We start from the raw sequence: 22,266 nt of genomic DNA on the forward strand, positions 1-22,266 counted from the left end.
TTGCTACAATTTGTCCTGTTTTTAGGCGCGGGAGACTCGCCTTCATCTTTCTCCGTCTGCAGACGTTAAGGAAGAGCGCCCGGCGGTCACCAGGTGGAGGTGGAGATAGGGTTTGGTAGTAGAGCTGTTGGTTCAGTACACGTTACTCAGGTGTTATTTTCCATCGTGGGTACCAATCCAAGTTTCGCCTACCCACTGGCCAGTTTTAATGGCAGAACAATTTTACTCGTATTTTAGTTGGCTTGCACTTTCACAATGTTTAACTTATTGTGTATCATTTGGACAAAGACAATCAAATGAAACCGAAATGCATTTCAACGAACTGAGAAGGGTTGTTCATTTATACAGCACAGATACTTGGCTGTTAAAGAGCAGCACCCGTGTCCTGTGCCGATCTACCAATCGTTTTTGATGTAGTACGTCTCGTCTCTGGTTTCGATCTAATTTCCGACATAATAGGCATATTGGAGTTAGCGGTTGAGTATTTGGATGAACTGCTCAACAACCAGAACATCGGTAAGTTGACGACTGAAGACAATGGATAAATGCTGCCACCACCAAGCATGGAAGAAACAGTCTGTGCAACCCATCAGCTTAAAAACCATAAGTCGCTAGGAGCCGATGGAATTACAGCCGAATTGGTTACATATGGAGGTGACCAACTACATCAAGCACGATAAAACTGTACACGGCCATGAGAGAATTCGGTATCCCGATGAAATTAATAAAGCTGACTAGGCTAACCGTGACCAGCATGCGAGCCCAGATAAAACTAGCAAGTTCCCTCCCAAGACCATACGTCGTCAACAACAGTCTAAGAGAAGGGGATGCCCTATCATGCGTGCCCTGGAGAAAGTGATCCGTGGTACGAGGGGTGCGATCCTCTTTAAGTCCACCCAACACTGACGTATGCTGACGGTATCGACCCCAGACGTACAAACTGCCTTCATCCAGATCGAGCAGGTGGCGCGAGAATTAATGACCAATGTGCGAGGCCGGATAAAGATAAGAAAGTTCACGACATAAGGAAAGTGCAAATACTTTCATATCTTTCTCATCATCCCCTGACTCGTATGCCGACTAAGTTCTTCATTAGTTATTGCTTCAGGCCAGAATACATATACTGTATTTCCAGACTTTAGACAGAGGAGCCAACGGAGATTTTGCGCTGTTAATGCGTCGAGCGACATGTAGTAGGGTGCCCCGGTCGGCGGGGGCAATGATTCTTAGCTATATAGCCTAATAAATGCCAATATTGAGACCACAATGATAAGTAAGACGGAGATCCTTGGTTTTGCTTGTTTTCAGATGGCATAGCCCATTGAAGGACGTGATGGTCTCCAGCCAAGGCCGCTTAAAGAACATGACCAATACCAAAGAAAAAAATATCGATGATGAGATGAATCCCTGGCAGATTTAAAATACATACTTTTGAGATTTGGCCTCAATGTAGTACATGACATTTTTTTGCGTCATATGTCATACTCAAAATTAATCTTAATTTTGTTGGAATGCCCCTTCTATGTATGTAGAGTATACCAAATACACTTCCTTCTCACGCTATCGACAGCTTTCTAGAAAGGTAGTGGAAGATGTAGTGGAGATCGATACTCCGTACGCTGGTCTACAATAACCAGCAGCGGATTAACATGGTCAATACAGGAGGATCCAGAGCGGAAGCCAGTCTCTTGTCTGTCAATCAAACTTTCAAAGTGTTCTTTAGTAAATTATGAAAAGAACTAGGTATTGTTCCTTATACTGTAAATATTTTTATTTTCCTTCCGGATACAATTGTTTCGGAGACCACGTGCCTCCTTCTACAATGCTAGTACCTCCTGTTCCTTAATGCATTCCAAGATGATTAACATCTTCATGACAGTAGGAAGCACAAATTCCTTCAATTGCCAGATCCAAGACGGTGCCCTTCTTTGAAATCTTAACGATGATTCCTTGGTGATTAAGAAGGAGTGAAAGTGACAACTCTGCAGCGACTGCAGGAGCCGTATGGAAAAATTCTGTTGAAAGACTGTCAGAGCCGGTAGCTTTAGGTAGTTTGAATATGTTGAAGACAGAGGTAATTTGGCTTTTGTGTGGAGTCCGTATCCGCGTATTACGGTCGTTTGCCATATTGTCCACGACGGGCGTAACTAAATCGTTGCAATTTGTGGCCGCTCCTATTTCCTTCATCTACGAAATGGGGGAATTTTTTCCACAGTACGTTGTCCATTTCCCTTCCCTCATTAAACATTTTGGAGCTGCGAATCACGACGCATGCAGTGAATGAACCTGTTCAACACATAGCTTAAAGGATCACTTGACTAGCGCCTGATTTCGGCTTTGAACACAAACTCTCATAAGAATTTGTGTTAACCCACGCGTCGCCTCCTTGCTCCTTGCATAGACAGTTACGGTGATCATTTAAGACGACCACACTTTCTAGCGGAGATAGCGGCTTGCAGCTGTGACTCAAATTAAAATGACAATAACAACCACAGCCACAAAAAACACGACGACATAACCGGAAACAGCCGAAATTTGGCAGGAACAGCTATACACCACGCTCACCGCTTCTGACAGCTAAAGTAGGAGATCCCACTACAAACACCATGCAAGAAGCGCCAAGTTACGAAGGCACCTACTGAAAAAGTAGAAAGGCCCACTATCCCAACGATGCAGGCGACTGGAAGTCCAAAAAGAAGAGACGCTATGAATTCGAACCACGGGAAAGGATGGCAAATTCCAAGCTGTGTGACACCCTTTGTCCAAAAAAAGGGTGGCGTAATTCCTAACTAGGCGGAAATGCAAGTCACCAGAGAGGGTGGAGCTCATCATAAAGGCAAAAGTAGAGGAAGAAATGTTACTCTAGAAGCGCGGGGTGGTCTTATGGAAAATGAAAACTGCTACCATCGTCCAGCTAAACATGGATATAAAAAATGGCATGATGGAGATGGAAGAGCTGCTCGACTTTATTGCACTTCAGCGAAACTTCTGGATGACAACCAAAGAGGAGCCGCGGAAAACAGGAGAAAATTCGGCAACAAACCCCTAAAGTTGAATAGCGACAGCAGTGGCTCCACTGTAGCAATGTCGAAGTCCACTACTACGGCAACATCAGCGTCAAAGCAAAATTGAAGGGGTAAATCACGATCAGAGGCCATTCTTATTAAGCCGAACGAAGGGATATCTTTCGTGAAAGTTCTTCGAGAAGTCCGCAACAACGTCAAACCAAAAGATGCAGGAGTAGATGTAAATTCTATACGCGGACTGACAATATTTTTCTAGAGCCTGGGTCGAAGATTGATGTACGGACAATGTGGCATTATATGGTTCTACAAAGGTTCCAAAAATCAATGACTAGGTAAGTTGGAATCCTTGTAGGTAATCAGAAGTTTCTGCTTCTTTTCGTAGAACGTCCACACATGCACGCACTTTTTCTGACGATACCGCTTCATTGTTCGAGACTGACTGTAGATTCACGACCCCGGTCCAGTTCTTCAGCTGTTCTTCCAATCAGCCGGTCCCCGGTTCTGCTAGTCTCTGCAAAAAAAAAGCATCCTCATTCACTTTATTCAGACCAACCATTAGGTTTGCATTCTGAAATATAGGAACCGGTCAAGTTTAGATGTAAGGTCGATGTTCCCTTACCCTACAATGTAATCATTGATTATGATGAATTTTTTATGAATTCTGACTTGAGGAAGTAAGGTAATTTTCGCATCTAATTTTGGGTTGTATTTTTTCACCTTAATTTGTAATTGATTATAATAATCGTTCGCGCGACACTCGAGATTATTACCCCGATTCGCCTCAGGTACTCATTCACAGCCGAGTCGGCTGGTATCAGATATCCAGTGGTCATATAAATGTTTATATCATCAGTGAGACTTGAACCGCGACCGTTCCGCTGCGACAGCCTAACGACTAAACTGTCTAGACCTTATTTGATATTATTTTTAACAAACTGTGCCTACTAAATTGTATCTTATCTTGGCCTTTTCTTTGCATATTGGTAAATAATTCTTGGCCCAGAGTATCCTATCTCCACCTGTTTCCTTCCTTACATGCAAAGCAAAGTTATGTCTTATGTCAGCCCCACTTACTCGTAAGTGCTTCAGGTTAAATTGTACCCTGTATATCTTAGAACCATCCTTTGAGTTGTTTTATACAACCTAAGGGATAATTGCCTTTGTTGTCAATAACCTGGGAAGTGTAGGTTTTTTATTATTTGAAGCTTTATATTCGCGTAAATTTTTATAACGTTATGAATTTTATGTTCATCATAATCCAGTGTATGCTTGTTACTAACATAAAATGAAACACGAAATAATTATCAAGGGGTACCTTTGCACTCATGCCCGTACTTCTGGAAGTGAGTGTCAGCAATACTTCGCGTCATTTCAACTATTTTTCCATGGGTTTGTTCTTATTATTATTGCCCTTATGAACTAATGAATTCTACTCCCCCGGAACCTTCACAGTCTTCATCGATACGAATATTCGTCTGGCTTTCTATCTGCCCCGCACATCTTTTATATTTGCCCTGTCTACTCCAGGACATCAAAGAATTCCTTTTATGACTGAAAAACATAAATTTTAAACCCTGAGTCGACTCAGGAAATGATGAAGCTCCACAAGTACGACAACGCTATGTACCTTCCTACGTTCGGGACTTTGCCCTAGAATAGTTGTCAGTGAAATGGATTCGGGAAATTGAAAAAATCGCTGTCTTGCATAATTACTTACGACCTATTGACCTATGGGTATTTTCCAAACACGCCACTGTAGGGAAAAGAGTTAAAGTGGCAACCAATCAATAACGCCATTGTATGAACGTTCAAATTTAGACTGGAACACAATAAAGTCAGAAGGAAATTAGTTCCAGTAAATCCTTGAGCGGCCCAGATAGAATCGTGGAAAATCGACTTCAGTAGAAATAGTAAAGGAAAAGTACATACACCAGAATATATAAATATGAAAATACGTACCCGCTTTTCAGTGGTGATCGACTTTAATTGAACTTTCATGATTAGAAGTCAACAGAGCGCCTGAGCAAATTAAAATACATGTTTACTTTATGCTGGGAAAGAATTAACTAATTAAAAGTTATGAAATGTTCAAGGACGACGTAGAAAGCATTAATTATACGGAGATAAAGTGCTTTCAGAATGAGCTCGTCGATAAACTATGACCAATATAAAATTGCCTGTTAAAAGGGTTCAAACACAGTCGGAAAATTCTTCAAAACGACCACGCAGGGTATTGGAAGTAGTGAATAGCAAGCCACTTTCTTAATTTATATGAGAAGTAGGTTTGGAATAGAACCTGAAAATAGTAACATCACGGTTGTGGTATTACCACTAATCAGTCATATAAAACTGTGAGAAATCAATAAACATTCAGCTTAAAATAATCAGTTCCTCCTTCCTAGACATTCGAAAGCGTGCCCTATTCTGGCTGTAAATTCGACTTGTTGCTAGTCACCTTTGACGCCTCCTTCAAGATGGCGCAAAATGATAAATCGCACTTTAATCCGCTTCGAGTGGATTATTAACAAACAGATTCAGCAGCAGAAAAACTGCCAGCGAGTCGGCCATGTGCCACCGAACTGTCAAATGTGACGGTACACATGACCAGGTGAGTGTCCCAAGACCGGAAGAAAGTTGGAAAGTTGAAACTGTGGGGCAAGCGACCACCTCGCCAACTACCACAGGTGCCCTAACTATGGCAAAGTGATGGTGAAGAGGAATGCAGGTGAAAGAGTCCCTCCTTCCCGGACCAACCCAATCCCTCCCACGTGATTTCAACGCCTTTCTTTCACTCGGCCTTACTTGTCTTTCGCTGACGCATTGCGCAGCAGTAACCCAGACCACATGACCTCACATTTACCTTCTAACCAAGCCATTCCGGATCTCCGAACTCCGAACTCTTGAACACAATGATCAAGTTTATGGCATCAAATCATGGATGTTAGGTTTATTGAGTTAAACATCAACTCTAGAGTAAGTCTAGTTCGAAGGCATGAGCTGGAATTGTTCCTAAGCAAATATAATCCCCAAATAGTACTCCTATGTGAAACCAGCTTGCACCATAGATACAAACCCAGCTTCCTGAGTTTCAACTTATTCCGCACAGTCAGACATCATCCTAGCCAAACCTCCTCATATCTTGCTGGAGGCAATATTGGTCTCCGACAAATTCCTTGCTACATAGCTTTTTCTTCCTGCCAACGCCCTTAAATATCAAGAGGTTGCCATTATCTCAATTGAAACCAACTTCCGTTTCGTATACGTTGTTTCCCACTAATGTTCCAATCAACTTTTTGATCCGAACGACCTATCCACTATCAACTCCTTTTGCATAAATCAACCTCGCCCGATTTGCAAATCGTGGCCTTTGATTTTAACAAGCGATATAAACGCCAGACGCACCTCCTAATGGTCGCAAACTACTCCGCTGGTTGACCACATGTCCCACTGCTTGTAATATCTTCCATTTTAGGCCGGCACTCCCTACATGCAATATAGGAAATAGCTACTTATACCTTGACCACTTGCTGATAAGCAGCAACATCAGCGTACGTCCTAATCCAAACACCGCCCCTTGCCTTGAAACAATTCCTGGTGTCAGTGACCACGGTACCATCATTCTCGACATCCAACTTCTCGATTAGGCCATTTGCCCACCGCCGCTAATAGCTTCGGACTTCAGGAACCCCAACTAGCGGCTCATAAACCAATCTTTCAAAGACAGGCTATCCCAGGTAGAACTCCCTCTAAATCAGGGAGTTTCTACCGATACCATTGATAGTACGATTCAGATAGTATGTGACGAATTCGTACCAACACGCTCCCTCAACTTTCGTCACTTTATCTCCTACCGGACGATATCCTTCAAGACATCCATTACAAAAAAACCCTACGGCAGAGACAATTTAGGAACATATATTCACCGCAGTACTCCTTCCTTAACAACGACATCTCCATCCGCGAAAGGATTTTTACCCTGTATAATCACCTCCATAACTGCCTCACCAACATTGAGCTAGATTCAAACACATGCACAATAGTCTGCCTCCTTGGCGTAAGGAAGGCTTTTGACTTCGTATGGCAATACGGATTCGTTTATAAGCTAAAAAGCATATTATACTTTCATCGACATCCCTGTAAACTAATATTTAACTTTCTTGAAGGGCGACAATCCCAAACTATCATTCCCTTACACCAATCCAGCTGAAACCCCAGAAGGGTCAGTCCTCTCCGTAATCCTTTTCTCACTTTTTACCCCGGATATCCCGAAACCTACTTCCACATCCAATCCTATCAAGATTCTCCAATATGCCGATAACCTTATCTGCCACTCCACCATGAGGGGCATAATATGCGGCGGGGCTCGGCTGAATTTAGATGAGCTCTATCGACTTCACTGAATGGAAACTAGTCCTGAACCTACAGAAATGAAGGGAAAACTGTGATGATTCCGACTATGGTTGGTGATATCAAAAAACCTGCCCTTAAAAATCCACACATCGCCCATCGCCACAGTGAACCAAGGGATATACCTTGGCGTCACTATAAACTTAATCCTATCCAACATTTCTCATATCAGTTAATCCAGCAGTTAATCCGACCTTTAATCACTTTCGGCTTTATCTTCTGGACCGACATTTCTCCTTATTAGACGGAGAGGCTGTGCCTCAAGGAGAATCAAGTCACACCACACATTTACGCTGTCCTGGCTAGACTTGCGGTCTAATTCCTTGAAAGATAGCGGCTCACACCGGTCACAATCCACCTTCCCACTCTAATTCCTTTCCCGTCCTTAAGTGCTTTTGATCGCTGCCAAAGAATCTCAGCAATGATAGAAGTACGGTTGGCCTTACAATAAAATTTTTACTCGCCAAGTCTATTCCATCACTAATTACAAAAGAGGAAGGTCTCTTTAAAAGTTTGGCACGTGTTTGTTTGGTTCCTTCTTATCCAGTGAGGGAAGGTCGCCCCTTCGATGCTTCGATTACTCTAGCGTCATTTACGAAAATTACAATTTTTAAGTTCAATCCGAACTTTAAGGAGAATTGTGGTAAATCGACATTTCATTTTGGTGAGGCGTGGCCTATTGGGTAAAATTTTCAAGAATAGGAATACGGAAATGCTCATTGTTAGAGGTGAGTCTTCCTGGGAGTTAGTAGTAGAAAGACAAAGGAAAAAGGGTTCCCAAATCAAAGAGAATTGGGCTTCGTCAACATTATAATAGACCCCTTCTTAATGTACACCTTCTTCTTCTTCTTTAGCTTTTGTCCAGTTAAAAAACGGGGTCGGTTCACCATGATCGGTTGCTACATTCTCCTCGCTCATGAATGGAGTCGCGGGGCTTTCAAATCACCATCCAGAGTTTGAAGCCATTATTGCTCAGACCAATCATCTTCTTGCAGTTTTTCCACGATCGGTGTAACCCGATATCGATCGTGGATATTATACTCCGAGCTCCCCGAAGGGTACTCCACTTTCCGTTGTGACAGGGACCGGGATGCTTCTCGTAAGTCCACTGGCGGTGGAGTCCTAATTGCTATAAAAGATTCACTTCCCGCTGAACTCGTCTTCTCCTCCTCTGGCTTTCCTTTTGATTGTGTTGCTCTTCGTGTCTCCCCGCCCAACTTCCTCCAGTTCATTGTTTCTTGTGTATATGTCCCCTGTACTAGCCCTTCTCACCTGTATGAAGAATTGTTTGACAGTTTGTCTGAACTCCTTACCGTCAGATTCCCCTCCCTCCCTTTCTTCCTTTGTGGAGATTTCAACCTCCCCATGCTCAACTGGCCTAATCATCCTAGTCTTCCAATTCCTTCCAACAACCTCTCCCATTCTTCCCTCCCACTTTCTTCCTTTATGTATACTTGCTCTGCCCTGAATTTCAACACCACCAAAAAATCCTTGGGCCGCACTCTCGATCTCTTCCTTTCCAACCTCCCCGAGCGCCACCTCTCTTTATTTCCTGGCACATCCCCGTATGTAAAAACCGACGCTCACCATCCCGCGGTTGAATTTGAAGCGGAGCTCCCTCGTTCAAAACCCAAAACCAAGCGTAAACCCACTAAGTTCAACTTCCGCAAAGCCAATTTTGACGGTCTGAACTCAGCTTTAGCGTCTTTCAACTGGGTACATATATTAAGCAATTCATCGTGTGATCAAGCTCTTAACACCTTCTACAATATCCTCTCTGATCTCCTCTCCTGTTATGTCCCTTCTTCCCCTCCCTGCCTACGTTCTTTCCCAACTTGGTTCACAACGGAACTTCATTTTAACATTCGCTTGAAACATACATCGAGGAAGAATTTTCGGGCTTCTAAAAATGACGCCGACCTTGCTCACTTTAAAGCTATACGATCTACTGTGAAGTTAATGGTCAGAAAAGCGCGTAAAAGGTACCTATTGAGCGTCGAAGCCGCCCTTGCCCGCGGTAACTTAAAACCCTTTTGGTCTCACGCTCGCAACTCTCGTAATCCAACTCAATCTGTCCCTTCTTCTATCAGCTTCGCTGACTCCACTGCCAGCTCCCCACAACAATCCTGCGACCTTCTCTGCACCTACTTCTCTTCAGTGTTTTCTCCCTCGAGCCCTTCACCCTCTACACCTTTCATAACCACAGACTCCTTCGAATCACTAGCCATTCCTCTCCTTACGCCTTCCTTGGTTGAGTTCCTCATTGGTAACCTTGACCCCAATGTCGAACCTGGCCCCGATGGGCTTCCTAATCTCTTCCTCCTTAACTGTAGAAAACACATTTCCCTCCCCCTGTGTATAATCTACAACAAAAGTCTAGACGAATGCTACTTTCCCCGTCTCTGGAAAGAGGCCCTTATCATTCCTATCCTCAAGAGAGGAGACCCTTCCCTTGCTGTGAACTACCGCCCCATTTCCCTTCTCTCCTCTTGCTCCAAAATCCTAGAAAGATACGTCAACGACTGGTTGACCGCGCACTTCGGTCACCTCATTGTCAAAGAGCAGCATGGTTTCGTGAAACATAGATCAACGGCTTCAAATCTTCTGGTCTTTACCAACTTTATTGCTAAACGCCTGAATTCACGGCAGGAGGTACATGCTGTTTATACTGATTTCTCCAAAGCCTTTGACACCGTTGACCATAACATTCTCCTCTCTAAACTTTCTTCGCTAGAGTTCCCTCCCTCAGTCATCTCCTGGCTTTCCTCCTATCTCTCATACCGTTCATGCAAAGTTTCTTTTCATGGTCACTCATCTCGTTCCTTCTCTCCTTCCTCTGGTGTTCCCCAAGGCTCTATACTTGGCCCGCTACTCTTCCTGTTTTTTATCAATGACCTCGCCTCCATCCTCACCTGTCCGTATTTGCTTTACGCAGACGACCTTAAATTGTTTGCCTCTGTTTCCTCTCCATTGGACTGTGCTCTCTTACAATCCAACCTTGATAATTTAGCCCATTGGTGTTCGGTCAACAAGCTAACACTGAATGTCAACAAATGCCACTGGATGCGCTATTCCCTGAAACCCTCCCCATCATCCTTTTCCTATTCTCTCAGTGGTCAACCCCTTTCACTACTGACCTCCTTCAAAGACCTGGGTGTAATATTCGAAGATAAACTTCGTTTCAATTCCCACTTCGTTGACATCATCAATAGAGCTTCCAAAATGTCTGGTTTTATCCTACGTTCCTCGTCCGACTTTATCTCAATCCAGCCCTCCCTAACACTCTTCAATTCCCTTGTCAAAAACATCCTTGAATACTGCTCTGTAGTCTGGTCCCCCTACCGCATCCGTGACGGCCGCGCTCTTGAAGCTGTACAACGCAAATTCACCCGGACCCTCTATTACAAAAAGAACCTTCCACGGGTTGATTATCCGTCACGACTCCGCACCTTCAATCTCCCCTCCCTACAGCAACGCCGTATCTTCCTTGATATGTATACTCTTTTCAAACTCTGCAATGGTCTGATGGACTGCTCCGCCAACTCGGATATTACTCTCCGTATCGCCTCGTCTCGTGACACACGTAATGCGGACATTTTTTATGTGCCCTTCGCCGAGCTCGAGATTTACTTTCACTCTCCGATCCCGAGGTTTTGCCGGTCGTACAATGCCCTACAGCTTGGTTCATTTGACTCTATGTCCCTCTCTAGCTTTAAGCGCAAAATATGTCATTTACTTGCTCCTCCCTCTGAAGACAATATGTAATAAGAAATTTGCCTTCTGTGTATTGTCCTCATTAAATAAATAAATAAATAAATAGATATCCTCATTTCGGACGTGATCATAGCAGGTTGCGCCACTGTTATATTCGTCTCCATTACCGCGAGGCGACGTTTATTGTTTTTTATAGTCAGCAAGCACTCAGAACCATAGAGCGCGGCAGGGTGGACAACACTTCGGCACATTTTGGATTTGAGATGTTCGTTTTCACGCCGATCACAAAAAGCCATGCCATTTCATTCGGGTCGCTAATGTTAGAAGCATAACTGACAGAATTAGTCCCAAATACTTAAATTGCTCAGTTCTGGATTGGACACAATGTTAGTGTCTGTTTCATTAAGCTCGATCTTCAAAAACTCTGTTTCATTTAGGTTCAGTCTGACACCCAGTTATGTGGCCATCACCCTATTTTTACGCCACATCATACTAACAGCACGCGGTCTTATCTTTCAGCTCGGGTTCTTCTGGAAATTTGTTTCCCCTAAATCCACTAGGGCGTTGAAAGGAATGGGTGACGATGCTCTGTTCAAAATGGGCTAAAATGACTCCAAAAAACCTCCAATCGTTGTAGATGGTTTATTTGGGTGGAGGGTTAAGAAGGTAGGCTCAAACAGGAGCGAAGGGATTGGGAATAGGAAGGGAAGTGGATTAGATACAGCCGGAGACGTTTTATTTGGGTGGAGGTACATATTGAGAATGGAAATAGCGACCGGTGTAGAGGTCTACTCTGCCTTCTCTGTCGAATAGTCGGTTATCACTGTTATTGGAAGAATTTATCTTTCCTTAAGGCGTAGCCTCTCCATATGTCTAAACAAGATATCAGTCCAGAAAATGAAGCCCAAAGTGATCAAAAGTCTAATTAACTGTTTATCACAGAACACATTGACCTTTTGTGGAGTGGGTTTATCGAAGGATGGGGTCTAATGATTTGAAGGCGCGGTTTGGATGGTTTAATACCTTGTTAACGTGAGGTATATTGGATAAGTTGGAGGTGATGGTGACGCCTAGATAGACGACTTGTTTAACAGCAGGAATGGGAGTTGAATTGATATTGAGAGACAGGTTTTTGGCGCTGAAGACATTTTCGGAGTCATCCTCATTCTATTCCCGCAGAAGATAATCGTTTGCCATTTTTAAGGATTTGGAGGTAGTTTCCACTTGGTAAAGTATCGGTAAAACTCGTCCAAATAAGAACTCAGACGAACTTGCTCGCAGACTATGTCCTTCGTGGATGTACAAATTATGGGATCACCGGCATATTGTCGGATGTTGCTAGGCCTGTGGTAAGGAGCGGGCTTAGGAATATCCCCGTGAATATCTCGAATACTTTTGTTTGGCATAATTCAAATGGAAATCTTCACTGGAGGATGATTCAGATAACAGCGGAGGAACTCATTAGCGTTTAATGGATAAGTTTCTCTTGTAGAAAATATTTGTATTGCTGACCATACTGTACATCAGCGCTCTTTTTCCCAGTCAAATCTTAAGGACATTACTCAACAACTTGGTGTCGGAGTGAGGATCACTCAATCCTTAAACGAAATATGTTCAGCTCTGGCCAAGCTTGCCTCTGCCCTGGTAAGAAACCGTAAAACCATCTTCGCCTAGTGTTTGTATAAGGAGTTGATTTCTGGCGAGAGCTGGAAGGAATAGTTAGGCATATTTTGAAATGTTCATTAGTTGACCGAAAAGTGGTCCGTTGCAACAAGGACACTTTTCATTTTTAATTGGCATTAGTTTTTCCGTCACCCCGTGAAATGGCAATTTCTTTACTGGTTTCCACATTTGAAAGTAAATTCATTGTTGGATTAGGAAAGCTATATATTCCCTCCCTGAAGTTATCTAACCTTTTATCTATTGGAAACCAATTTAGATAATTCAAAATCAGTTAGACATCAAATTTATTTGATTGTCCGGTGACATAGCAAAGTAAAACCCCCCCCCCTTCCGTAATTATTTTGTATACGAAGGTGTACTTATGTTATCAATTTTATGAATATTTGTGCGTTGACATCTTAGGGTTCTGATTTAGAAAAAAGCTTTCACGTTCGTAAATCGATGTCAAAGGGCAAGCAAATGATTATTAATGCGCTACGTTCAGAGTTGTCACAATGCGACGACAATCGAGAGAGTGTAATCGTAAAGTCATGCTACTTTATTCGGTGAAGTTTTGATTAGGTAGGGAAGAAATATGAGGGAATGAGGCATGATTTAGGAGTAGACAGCCCACAGTCAAAGCAGGCAGACATAAGGTTCATTTTTTAGTATAAAGAAAAAAGTGATAGATGACTTTTTGGTTTCTTTTCAAGTGTTAAGACAACATATATGTTATTGAGGTGCTGATCTATATTTTAAGTAGTGCAGACAATAGAAAATCAGTAATGTTGGGAATTGAACGGAGAGTGATACGTCTTATTTACAGCAATAATATTTATCAGACCCTAGAATTTCGTTGATCATTTGAAGGATATTCTCCCCGTAATGTTCCTATTTTTTCAGGCCTTAACTCACCGTGAACAATAAGCTCATAAATAACCTCGATGGAGAACCTCAAAGAAGTAGTAATTGACGCACATAATGTCAGCTGTCCGGCTAAAGCAGGTAAGTCAACAAGCGATGTACTCTGGTGGAATAGAACGCTGCCCACAATGAGAACAGATAAACGAAAATTCTTTAATCGGGTGAAACAAACTGGAGACTGGCTAAGGTACATCGACTGCGGAACAACTTCAGGGAATTCTGCGAAGGCATCGAACAAACTACAGAAGGATCCAGGCTATACAAGGCTAGAGGCAAATACGGGGCAATATTATCTCTCTGAAGAAGGTGGATGGAACATTTACCGAGAATCAGGAGTACAGAGTACACCCGCTTCTCAGAACTTATTTCCCGGGGTCTTACCACAAGGTGAAAGGCAACAGCATTCTGCCTGAAAACCCAACAACGAATAAAAGGGGAAGAAAAGGGAACTGAAAACTAGCAACAGAGGTAGACTCGAAAGCTAGGGTAAGGTGAGCAGTGGGAACTTTTAAATCACTGAAATCATCCAGAGTAGATGGCATTTTCCCAGCACTAATCCAGAGAGGTCTAGAAATCATCTTAGAGTCGCTTCTAAGGGTGGTAGGGGGCAACATAGTCCGGGATATACACCAAGTGCATGGAGGCGAGCAAAAGTGGAAGTCTCTATTCCGAAAGCGGGTAAAAGGGATCTTTTTCACCTTCAATCTTTCATACCAACACTCAGAACGGTGGAGAAGGTCATAGACAACTATATTAGAATTACACATTAGAGTAATCCCCTACATCAGCGTCAAAATGCTTTCCGGGCAAGACGGTCAACTGAAACTGCTCTGTATCAGATGTCGGATGTATTACGGGATGCCAGTCCTGTGTGTGTTTTCGGATATCGAACGATTATTCGATAACACATCGCATACAGCCATATAAGATCCAGGAGGAAATGGGAAACACCTTGGCTTTCCGGATGGGTCAAACGTTAGAGAGGTACGGATTGTCCACGGAACGCGAAGTTCTATCGTCGTTTATGTGGAGTATGCGGGTGGACGAACTCCTGGACGAGCTAAAAAATACTGGAATAAAAATCCAAGGTTACGCGGACGAGATTGCTTCAATCTGTAGGAGCAAATATGAGGATACCCTATATGATGGAACCCAAACTGGATTCAGGGTTACTAGGATGCAGGAAGGCGAGACTGCGTATCAATTCATCCAAAACCACCATAGTACCATTCACTGGGAAACGTAAGCTTGATCACTTGGGAGCCATAAAGCTACATGACAATGCTTATGGACGGTATGGGGGGACGGTAATAGGGGGAGAAGAAAATGAACTCAGCATACAAGCCAGGGAGTTACACAAACTCCAAAGACTGGCTTGCGTGTGTATTAGTGGGGCAATGAGGACATGGGATTAACCCCTCTCCATTTGCACATACAGATGCAAGCAAGGAGAGCATTCTTGAGGATAGCCGGGAGTATCAGTGAGGCAGGCTGGTGCCTAATTCGAGGGAAGATCGATATTCTTTCTAGACGGCACCCCGAATTATAGAAACCAAGGGATAACACGAGGTTTCACTCCAATAAGAATTTTGAATCACGTTGGAGTAATAATTCAAACTGGGAGAGTGTCTGTGACATACGGCTTAAACCAGCAACTGATTCCAGCACAGGGTGCGGCAGGCAAAAATATACGACATGGACAGATGTGCATCCCGCAGTCTCCAAATGAACTACAGGGGGCAGAACATTACTATTCTCACCGACAGCCAAGCGCAATCAAGGCACTTAGGTTCAACCAGGTGAACTCTAAACTCGTTTGGGCAAGCCTTAAGACACTTAATGCACTCTGTAACGGTACCCTTGTAACGGTACTTTGAACCTGCAAACCTGCATGCTTGATAATTATTATTATTATTATAAAAGTATGGAGCAAATTCACTTCAATATGGTATGAAATCTGAGACTAAGAGTGGAAGAGTGGAAAATTGTGTCTTTTTTGGGAAGGTTAAGCTTTTTGATACTATTAATGAAAAACGGTATAACTCTGTAACGGTAAAAAATAGTGCACCCACCCTGTGGACCAATTTTCCTTAAATAAGCGATACTATCCCTCATTATAAATGTGTACCATTCTAAAGGAGACACCCTGCATAGCGGAAGAGTTCTAACAATCTTTTGATTTTCGGTTTGACTATTGGTTGCATTCAATAGAGCTTTGGATGAACCAAACCTATTTAGTATTACATAGTCACTGAAAAGCGTTATCCCTGAACACCAAATCCAGCCAAAGCCATTCCCTCGACCTAGAAGTCCGAAATCGCTGAAAAACGTTATCTCTGAACACTCAATCTGAACAAAGAAATCTCCTAGGCCTTAAGCTCGAAGGCGAAGTCAGGCACAGTAAGTCGGAATGCCATATGACTGGGTCTTTGCTCCAGTACTGTTCGCTGATTAGCATGCTTCTGTGTACCTCCCGCAACGAACTGTACTAGCAATTTTCGCCGAAAAACAATTTTCATTGCCAAAAATTGTTTTTCGATGTCATGGCTAACGCGATTCTGTTATAAATGCTCACAAAAAAATCCTTCCAGTGAGAGTTGGATTGATGGTGCTATCCGGCTTGCCGGTGCGTATAATGTTTTCAGATGAAAAAGCCCCCGAATGGACTTTTCAGGCGTAACTGATAGGCCTGCTACGCTACGTGCATACATTACGCCCTGGCAAGTATTTTTTTTTTTTTTTATGTATGGAGGTGGAAATCTTAGAAAGACGTTGCTGCGCCAGGTTGCAGCAGTGTGTGGGATTCACACCCACTAAAACCACCCCCACTCTTCCGTCCCTCCCCGCGGGACCACCGTGAAGTATTACTTCGCGGGGGAGGTTCTGGATCGCTATACCCGCTCGTCCATGTCACGTCTCCGTCGCGCCGCCTTCCGAGCTCGATCCAACTCCAGGAGTTTTGTCTGCACCACGGCTACTGCCTCATTTACCGCCATCCAGTTTTCCTCCGACTTCAACATCTCTTCCACCAGGTTGGAGGGCTCGATGTCTGCCCCTAAGATGCTGTTCAACCCCCTTTTCTGCTACAGAAATCTGGGACAATGGAACATAACGTGCTCCGGGTCCTCGAGTGTAGCACCGCATTCAGGACAGTTGGGAAACTCGTCCAACTCGAAGCGATGCAAGTACTTCCTATAGCCACCGTGTCCCGTAAGGAATTGTGTCAGGTGGTAATTCAATTCTCCGTGCTTTCGGTTGACCCATTTCTCGATGCATGGGATCAATGTATGGGTCCACCTGCCCTTGTCGGAGTTATCCCATCGTTGTTGCCACTTGCCACACAACTCTCTCCTGATGGCTTTTCGGAAATTCGCATTCACCTCGGCTGGGTTTGCCTTCCGTTTTTCGTAGAGCCAGTGTGCCTCGCTCGCTAGAAGATCTATAGGGATCATTCCTGCGATAACACACACTGCGTCCGTCGACGCCGTCCTAAATGCGCTGCACACCCTTAGCGCAATTGGCCGGTATGCCGAACATATCTTCCTCCGGTTGACAGCGTGGCTCAACGCTCCCGCCCAGACAGGGGCCGCGTATAGCAGCATCGACCTCACCACTCCCGCGATGAGTAGCCTGCGACTATACTAGGCATCATCCTTGCAAGGGATGAGCTGGCATTTGCTGCCTTCTCTCGCGCATAATCCAAGTGTCCCTTGAAACTCAGCTTGGCATCGATCATCACCCCCAGGTATTTGACAACCGATTTTGAGACGACCTCACGATTACCAACCTGGATGGTAACCATGTTCTTCTTCCTACGGTTGGTAATGAGGACCGCCTCCGTCTTTTCGTCCGCCAGGTCCAGCTTGGCCATTCGTAACCATAACTTGATGGTATGAATGGTTTGATTTGCATAAAGCTCCACGTCCTTGGGATGCTTTGCAATTGCAACTACCGCCAAGTCGTCCGCAAAACCAATCAGCGTTGTCTCCTCCGGCACGCGAAGGCCAAGCACTCCGTCGTACATTATGTTCCACAGCAGCGGTCCCAATACAATACCTTCGGCTCGTCGTCCGACTCGTACCAGAGAAGTCTGTCCGAAAAGTAACTCTCGATGAGCCGAGCCAAGTAGCTAGGAACACCCAGTTTGGCCAAGGCGCCCTTAATCCAGCCCCAGTTGGCTGAGTTAAAAGCATTTTTGACGTCGAGCGTCACCAGAGCACAGCATTTGCCCATGGCCATTGCATTTCGAGTCAATTCCACGACCTTTGCTACTGCATCGACCGTAGAACGGGCTCGCCGAAACCCATATTGCCGCTCTGGCAAGTATGAAAGCTACTTGAGGCTTCTACTTTCTTCAAACTCTAGGGACAATATTTAACTGGATTCACTACTGTCCACTTTAATGTGCTTTGAGGACTTACTGATTCAAACCTCTCATAGTATTGCTTACCCTCTTTCTCTGAACCCCAATCCTTCGTAGTATTGTCCAAGTTTAATGTTTCCAGAATATTGCTCACAAGAAAGGGGTGAGTCCTTATCAGCCTCTCCTATTCTCTTCTGCCTTACATCGTTCATTTGCATGTATTATGATGGTTTGAATCTCACTGGTAGCAGGTTGATTTGTATCGTAGGCTGGATGCCGGATATTAGTCGACTAAGTTTCGAGTTAGTATCTGAGTGATAAGCCCAGACGAGGACTTTCTAGTGTACCGTTATACTCTCTAAATGGAATACGCTAGCATCTCGGAGTTTGCAGGTAACTGTCCTTTATATTTAAAGCACTTAATACTCAAATTTGATTATATTTATTAAATAAAATTTTCTCATTTCACATCCACTTCATATTGATATCTTTCATCTGTTTCATCATTAAATCTTGACGCATGTGTAGCCATCTGGCGATGTATACTCTGTCAAAAGTTGGAATGGTGAAAACATAAATTTCCCTTAAAGTTAATTTAATGTCTTACCAGCATCTTCATTGCAATTATAAAACCATCGACTTGCAGCTTTCCATGCATAAAGACAGACTGATTTCACTTCCAAATCGGAAGCATCAGCTCTCAGAAGAGGATCTATGACGCCAGGAATTGCCACCGATAGCTGTCCATCTAACATACAAAAAGTTCGTTATCAATCTGAATTCAGATATTTATCTTTATTACTATATTTTTGGCGGACAACAATGGGAGCTGGCCAAAGAGGTGATAGTATTCCGGTTTTATGACTGTCTAATCCCACTGTGGTATCATTCGTATTTCTAAGCCACGAGTATGTATTAGCTGCACCACCAACAACTGAAAAAGAACTCTTGATTTAAAAATATCGCATCTATGAAATAAGAAACTATCGATTATCTTGTATCTATAAGACCATAGGAACCCAGTTCAACCATCGATGAAGACTTTTGGCACTAGGTATACTTAGTATATCAAGGTTCCAATTACCAGCAGTGTACCGAACAGTGCCTCGATTCTTCCCATTCGTAAGCACAATATTAGCATCATTGGTCGTCATTACATAAAATGTTAAATGGAGTTTGTATTCACTCGATATGTTGTTTTTAAAGACATCAATCGGGAAGTAATGCTGACATTCTGACGAGTCTATGTCGAATTCTTGGCATGTTGATAGCTTCAGAAATGACACTTTGGAATGCGCAATGGCTGCTACACTTAAAAGTCCGCTTACAAGAAATGTAAGACAAATAACTCGCGTGAGAACCATTATCAACTTTAAACCGTATCAAACGAAGTATCTTTAGTATGTCTGTTGACCACTAGCGAAACGTTTGTACTGGAAGCTGACCGTTTCTGAAGATTAACATTTCTGCTAGCTTCAGAGCGTCTGGCGTTGACCTTTGCTAGACGAAATTCTGATACTATAGCTCTTATATGTATGTTTTGATTAATTTTGTTTTATTTGTTAATTATGCAAAGCAATCTTTGTTATGGGTTTACCCAAAGTCTGTGTTATCTATAAAATATTGACGTTTTCTACCACTCTGAACAGAATGACTCAGCCAGAAGGTATATGTAAACCACCTCGTTCAGAAGCTTGTGATTTTCACATGTGAGAGGAATTCCCAGCTGGATTTAATTAATTACTGTACAATAATTCACTTTTTTTACTATCAGAGATATGATAGACTAAAAGATGGGATGAGTAAATCATCATATTTTCTTTAGATTGAGTATTATTTCGCTGTTAAGATGATACGACGATGACGCTCCATATTCTAGTTGTGTTGAAATGCTTGTTAGCGTAGTAGTACAGTATGATGATTTTAAAAATTTTTTTTTTTTTTGAAGGTACAACATACTGGAAATGTACAATCAAAATTCTAGATTGAAATTCAACACATTTCTAAAGTTAGAGCGTAAAGAATAGAACGCGCCGCAGTAAATATAGAACTTGAAATTAACTGACAGCAGCTACTTCAATCGTCCCTTCTATAAAATATCCTCGATACTGCATTTTTATAGTCAACCGACTAAGGTCTAGAGATTATGTAAAAATATAATATCAGAATTGACATAAGTTATGTTACGTAAAATCTAGTATCTAAATTTTTAATGCGTCTTACTCGAAACCATGTTTTTAAAGTTTGAGGGAAGAACTCACGAAAAACTCCTTTACTGGTTTAGTTGAACTTTGCATCCCTTATTCTATATACCCATGCCAATATGCGATACTTCAAAAAAAGTTAAAAAATACAACGATTTTGAAAATTTGTTTTTTTCCCAATTTTACTAAAGGCCTACAAATAAGTTCTGTCGGTTTTCACAATAGATGGCGTAGCTTGTTTTCTATTCCATTGATCCACATTTCCAAACATTCATCGGAAAGCTACTGTCAATAGGCACAAATGTCAGTATAAATTATTTAATTGAAGTGTAAACAACAATACTTTTTTCATCAACGAAAATGGCCAATTTGGTACCAAATAATGTGTTTTTGCGGGGAGTTCTACTTCATTATTTCAATATGAAGAAAAAAGCAACCGAAAGTCATCGCATTTTGGTGGAAGTTTATGGTGACCATGCTCTATCTGAGCGAACGTGTCAGAGGTGGTTTGGACGGTTCAAAAGTGGCAATTTTGACTTGGAAGACGAAGAGCGCGCTGGACGGCCAACAAGTTTTGAAGATGAAAAATTAGAGGCATTGCTCGACCAAGATCCATCGCAAACGCAAGAAGAACTTGGAAAAACACTTGGAGTCACTCAGCAAGCCATTTCCCATCGTTTAAAAGCAATGGAAATGATCCGAAAGGTCGGAAGTTGGGTTCCGTATGAATTGAAGCCAAGAGACGTCGAACGCCGTTTTTCACGTGCGAACAACTGCTCCAACGACAAGAAAGGAAGGGTTTTCTGCATCGAGTAGTTACTGGCAATGAAAAGTGGATCCATTACGATAATCCCATGCGCCGAGCAACGTGGGGATACTCCGGCCATGCCTTATCATTGACGGCCAAAGCGAATATTCATGGTGAGAAGATCATGCTGTGTATATGGTGCGACCAACTGGGTGTGGTATACTATGAGCTGCTAAAACCGAATGAAACGGTCACGGGCAAACTCTACCGACGTCAAATGATGCGTTTGAGCCGCGAACTCAAAAAAAAAACGGCCGTAATACCAGCAAAGGCATGATAAAGTTATTTTGCAACATGACAATGCTCGTCCACATGTTGCACAGCCCGTTAAAACATATCTAGAAGCGTTGAAATGGGAAGTCCTACCCCACCCGTCGTACTCTCCAGAAATTGCTCCTTTTGATTACTATTTGTTCCGGTCGATGCAGCATGGCCTGGCTGACCAGCACTACTCCAATTACGACGAACTCAAAAAGTGGCTCGATGAGTGGATAGCGGCCAAGCCGGCCAATTTCGGACGCGATGGTATCTATGAATTGCCTGAAAGATGGAAGAAAGTTGTGCCTAGCGATGGGAAATACTTTGAACAATGAACGTATAACAAATTTTTCACAACAAATCTTCAAATTTAAAGAAAAACCGACAGAACTTGTTTGTAGGCCTTAGCATAAACCTAGTGCCTTTGTCAACACACTCCAACAGCACCCAAAATAAAGGGCTTATATTTTCCTATTTTAAATAAATATTTGTATATTTAAGGTATCGCATATTTCGACAAGAATAGAATAGAAAGAACTTTTTGTTTTTTAACTTGGACCACAATAGAAGGCTGTGTGCTTCCCCGAGAAAGAACAACCTTTTTCAAGGAAGATATAAAAAACTTACATTGATTAATGCAAAATTAATTAATAAATAATTCTATTACATCTTATAATGCTCCTATCGAAATGATGACGCCTAAAAACGGGACAAATGTTCCAACTGGTCCTCCAAGTTGGGGGTAGGATAGAGCTGAAAACCCTATACGGAAAATAACTTGCTACGAAGCAACAACAGGAGCCTTGGACTGGACGGGTAATACTATGGCGATACCGGCAATGACAACGGAATAACGATTTTCTCATGGAACTTGCGCTCCCTGTACAGAGATGGAGGTGC

The 22,266-nt window shown here is 42.8% G+C and overlaps 2 protein-coding genes across 8 annotated transcripts in view; one reads left to right on the plus strand and one right to left on the minus strand.

Annotated features, from left to right (window-relative positions):
- Positions 1-22,266, plus strand: part of LOC119659037 (5-hydroxytryptamine receptor 1D) — a 384,779-nt gene that overhangs the window by 198,655 nt on the left and 163,858 nt on the right. The window contains exon 3 of one of the 7 annotated variants that reach the window (XM_038066933.1): positions 13,713-13,814. The exons of the other annotated variants lie outside the window; for them this stretch is intronic. The gene's annotated coding sequence lies outside the window, so the exon portion shown is untranslated. The remainder of the gene's footprint in view (positions 1-13,712; positions 13,815-22,266) is intronic. 7 annotated transcript variants of the gene reach the window in all.
- On the minus strand, positions 18,520-19,618 carry LOC119659040. Its single transcript, XM_038066940.1, has 4 exons — positions 19,181-19,618; positions 18,899-19,030; positions 18,704-18,844; positions 18,520-18,643 (listed from the first exon to the last, which is right to left on the minus strand). Exons 1-4 carry the CDS (start codon positions 19,458-19,460, stop codon positions 18,603-18,605), a joined length of 594 nt encoding a protein of 197 aa, XP_037922868.1. The 5' UTR covers positions 19,461-19,618; the 3' UTR covers positions 18,520-18,602.

The sequence above is a fragment of the Hermetia illucens genome, chromosome 6 (genome assembly GCF_905115235.1).
Source record: "Hermetia illucens chromosome 6, iHerIll2.2.curated.20191125, whole genome shotgun sequence".
Classification (NCBI taxonomy): domain Eukaryota; kingdom Metazoa; phylum Arthropoda; class Insecta; order Diptera; family Stratiomyidae; genus Hermetia; species Hermetia illucens.

Coding starts and splice junctions, on each gene's coding strand:
- LOC119659040 (XM_038066940.1), bottom strand. CDS start 19,460: ATGGTTCTCACGCGAGTTATTTGTCTTACATTTCTTGTAAGCGGACTT. Junction 19,031..19,180: donor CACTGTTCGGTACACTGCTG/GTAATTGGAACC, acceptor GTTCTTTTTCAG/TTGTTGGTGGTGCAGCTAAT. Junction 18,644..18,703: donor TAATTGCAATGAAGATGCTG/GTAAGACATTAA, acceptor AACTTTTGACAG/AGTATACATCGCCAGATGGC.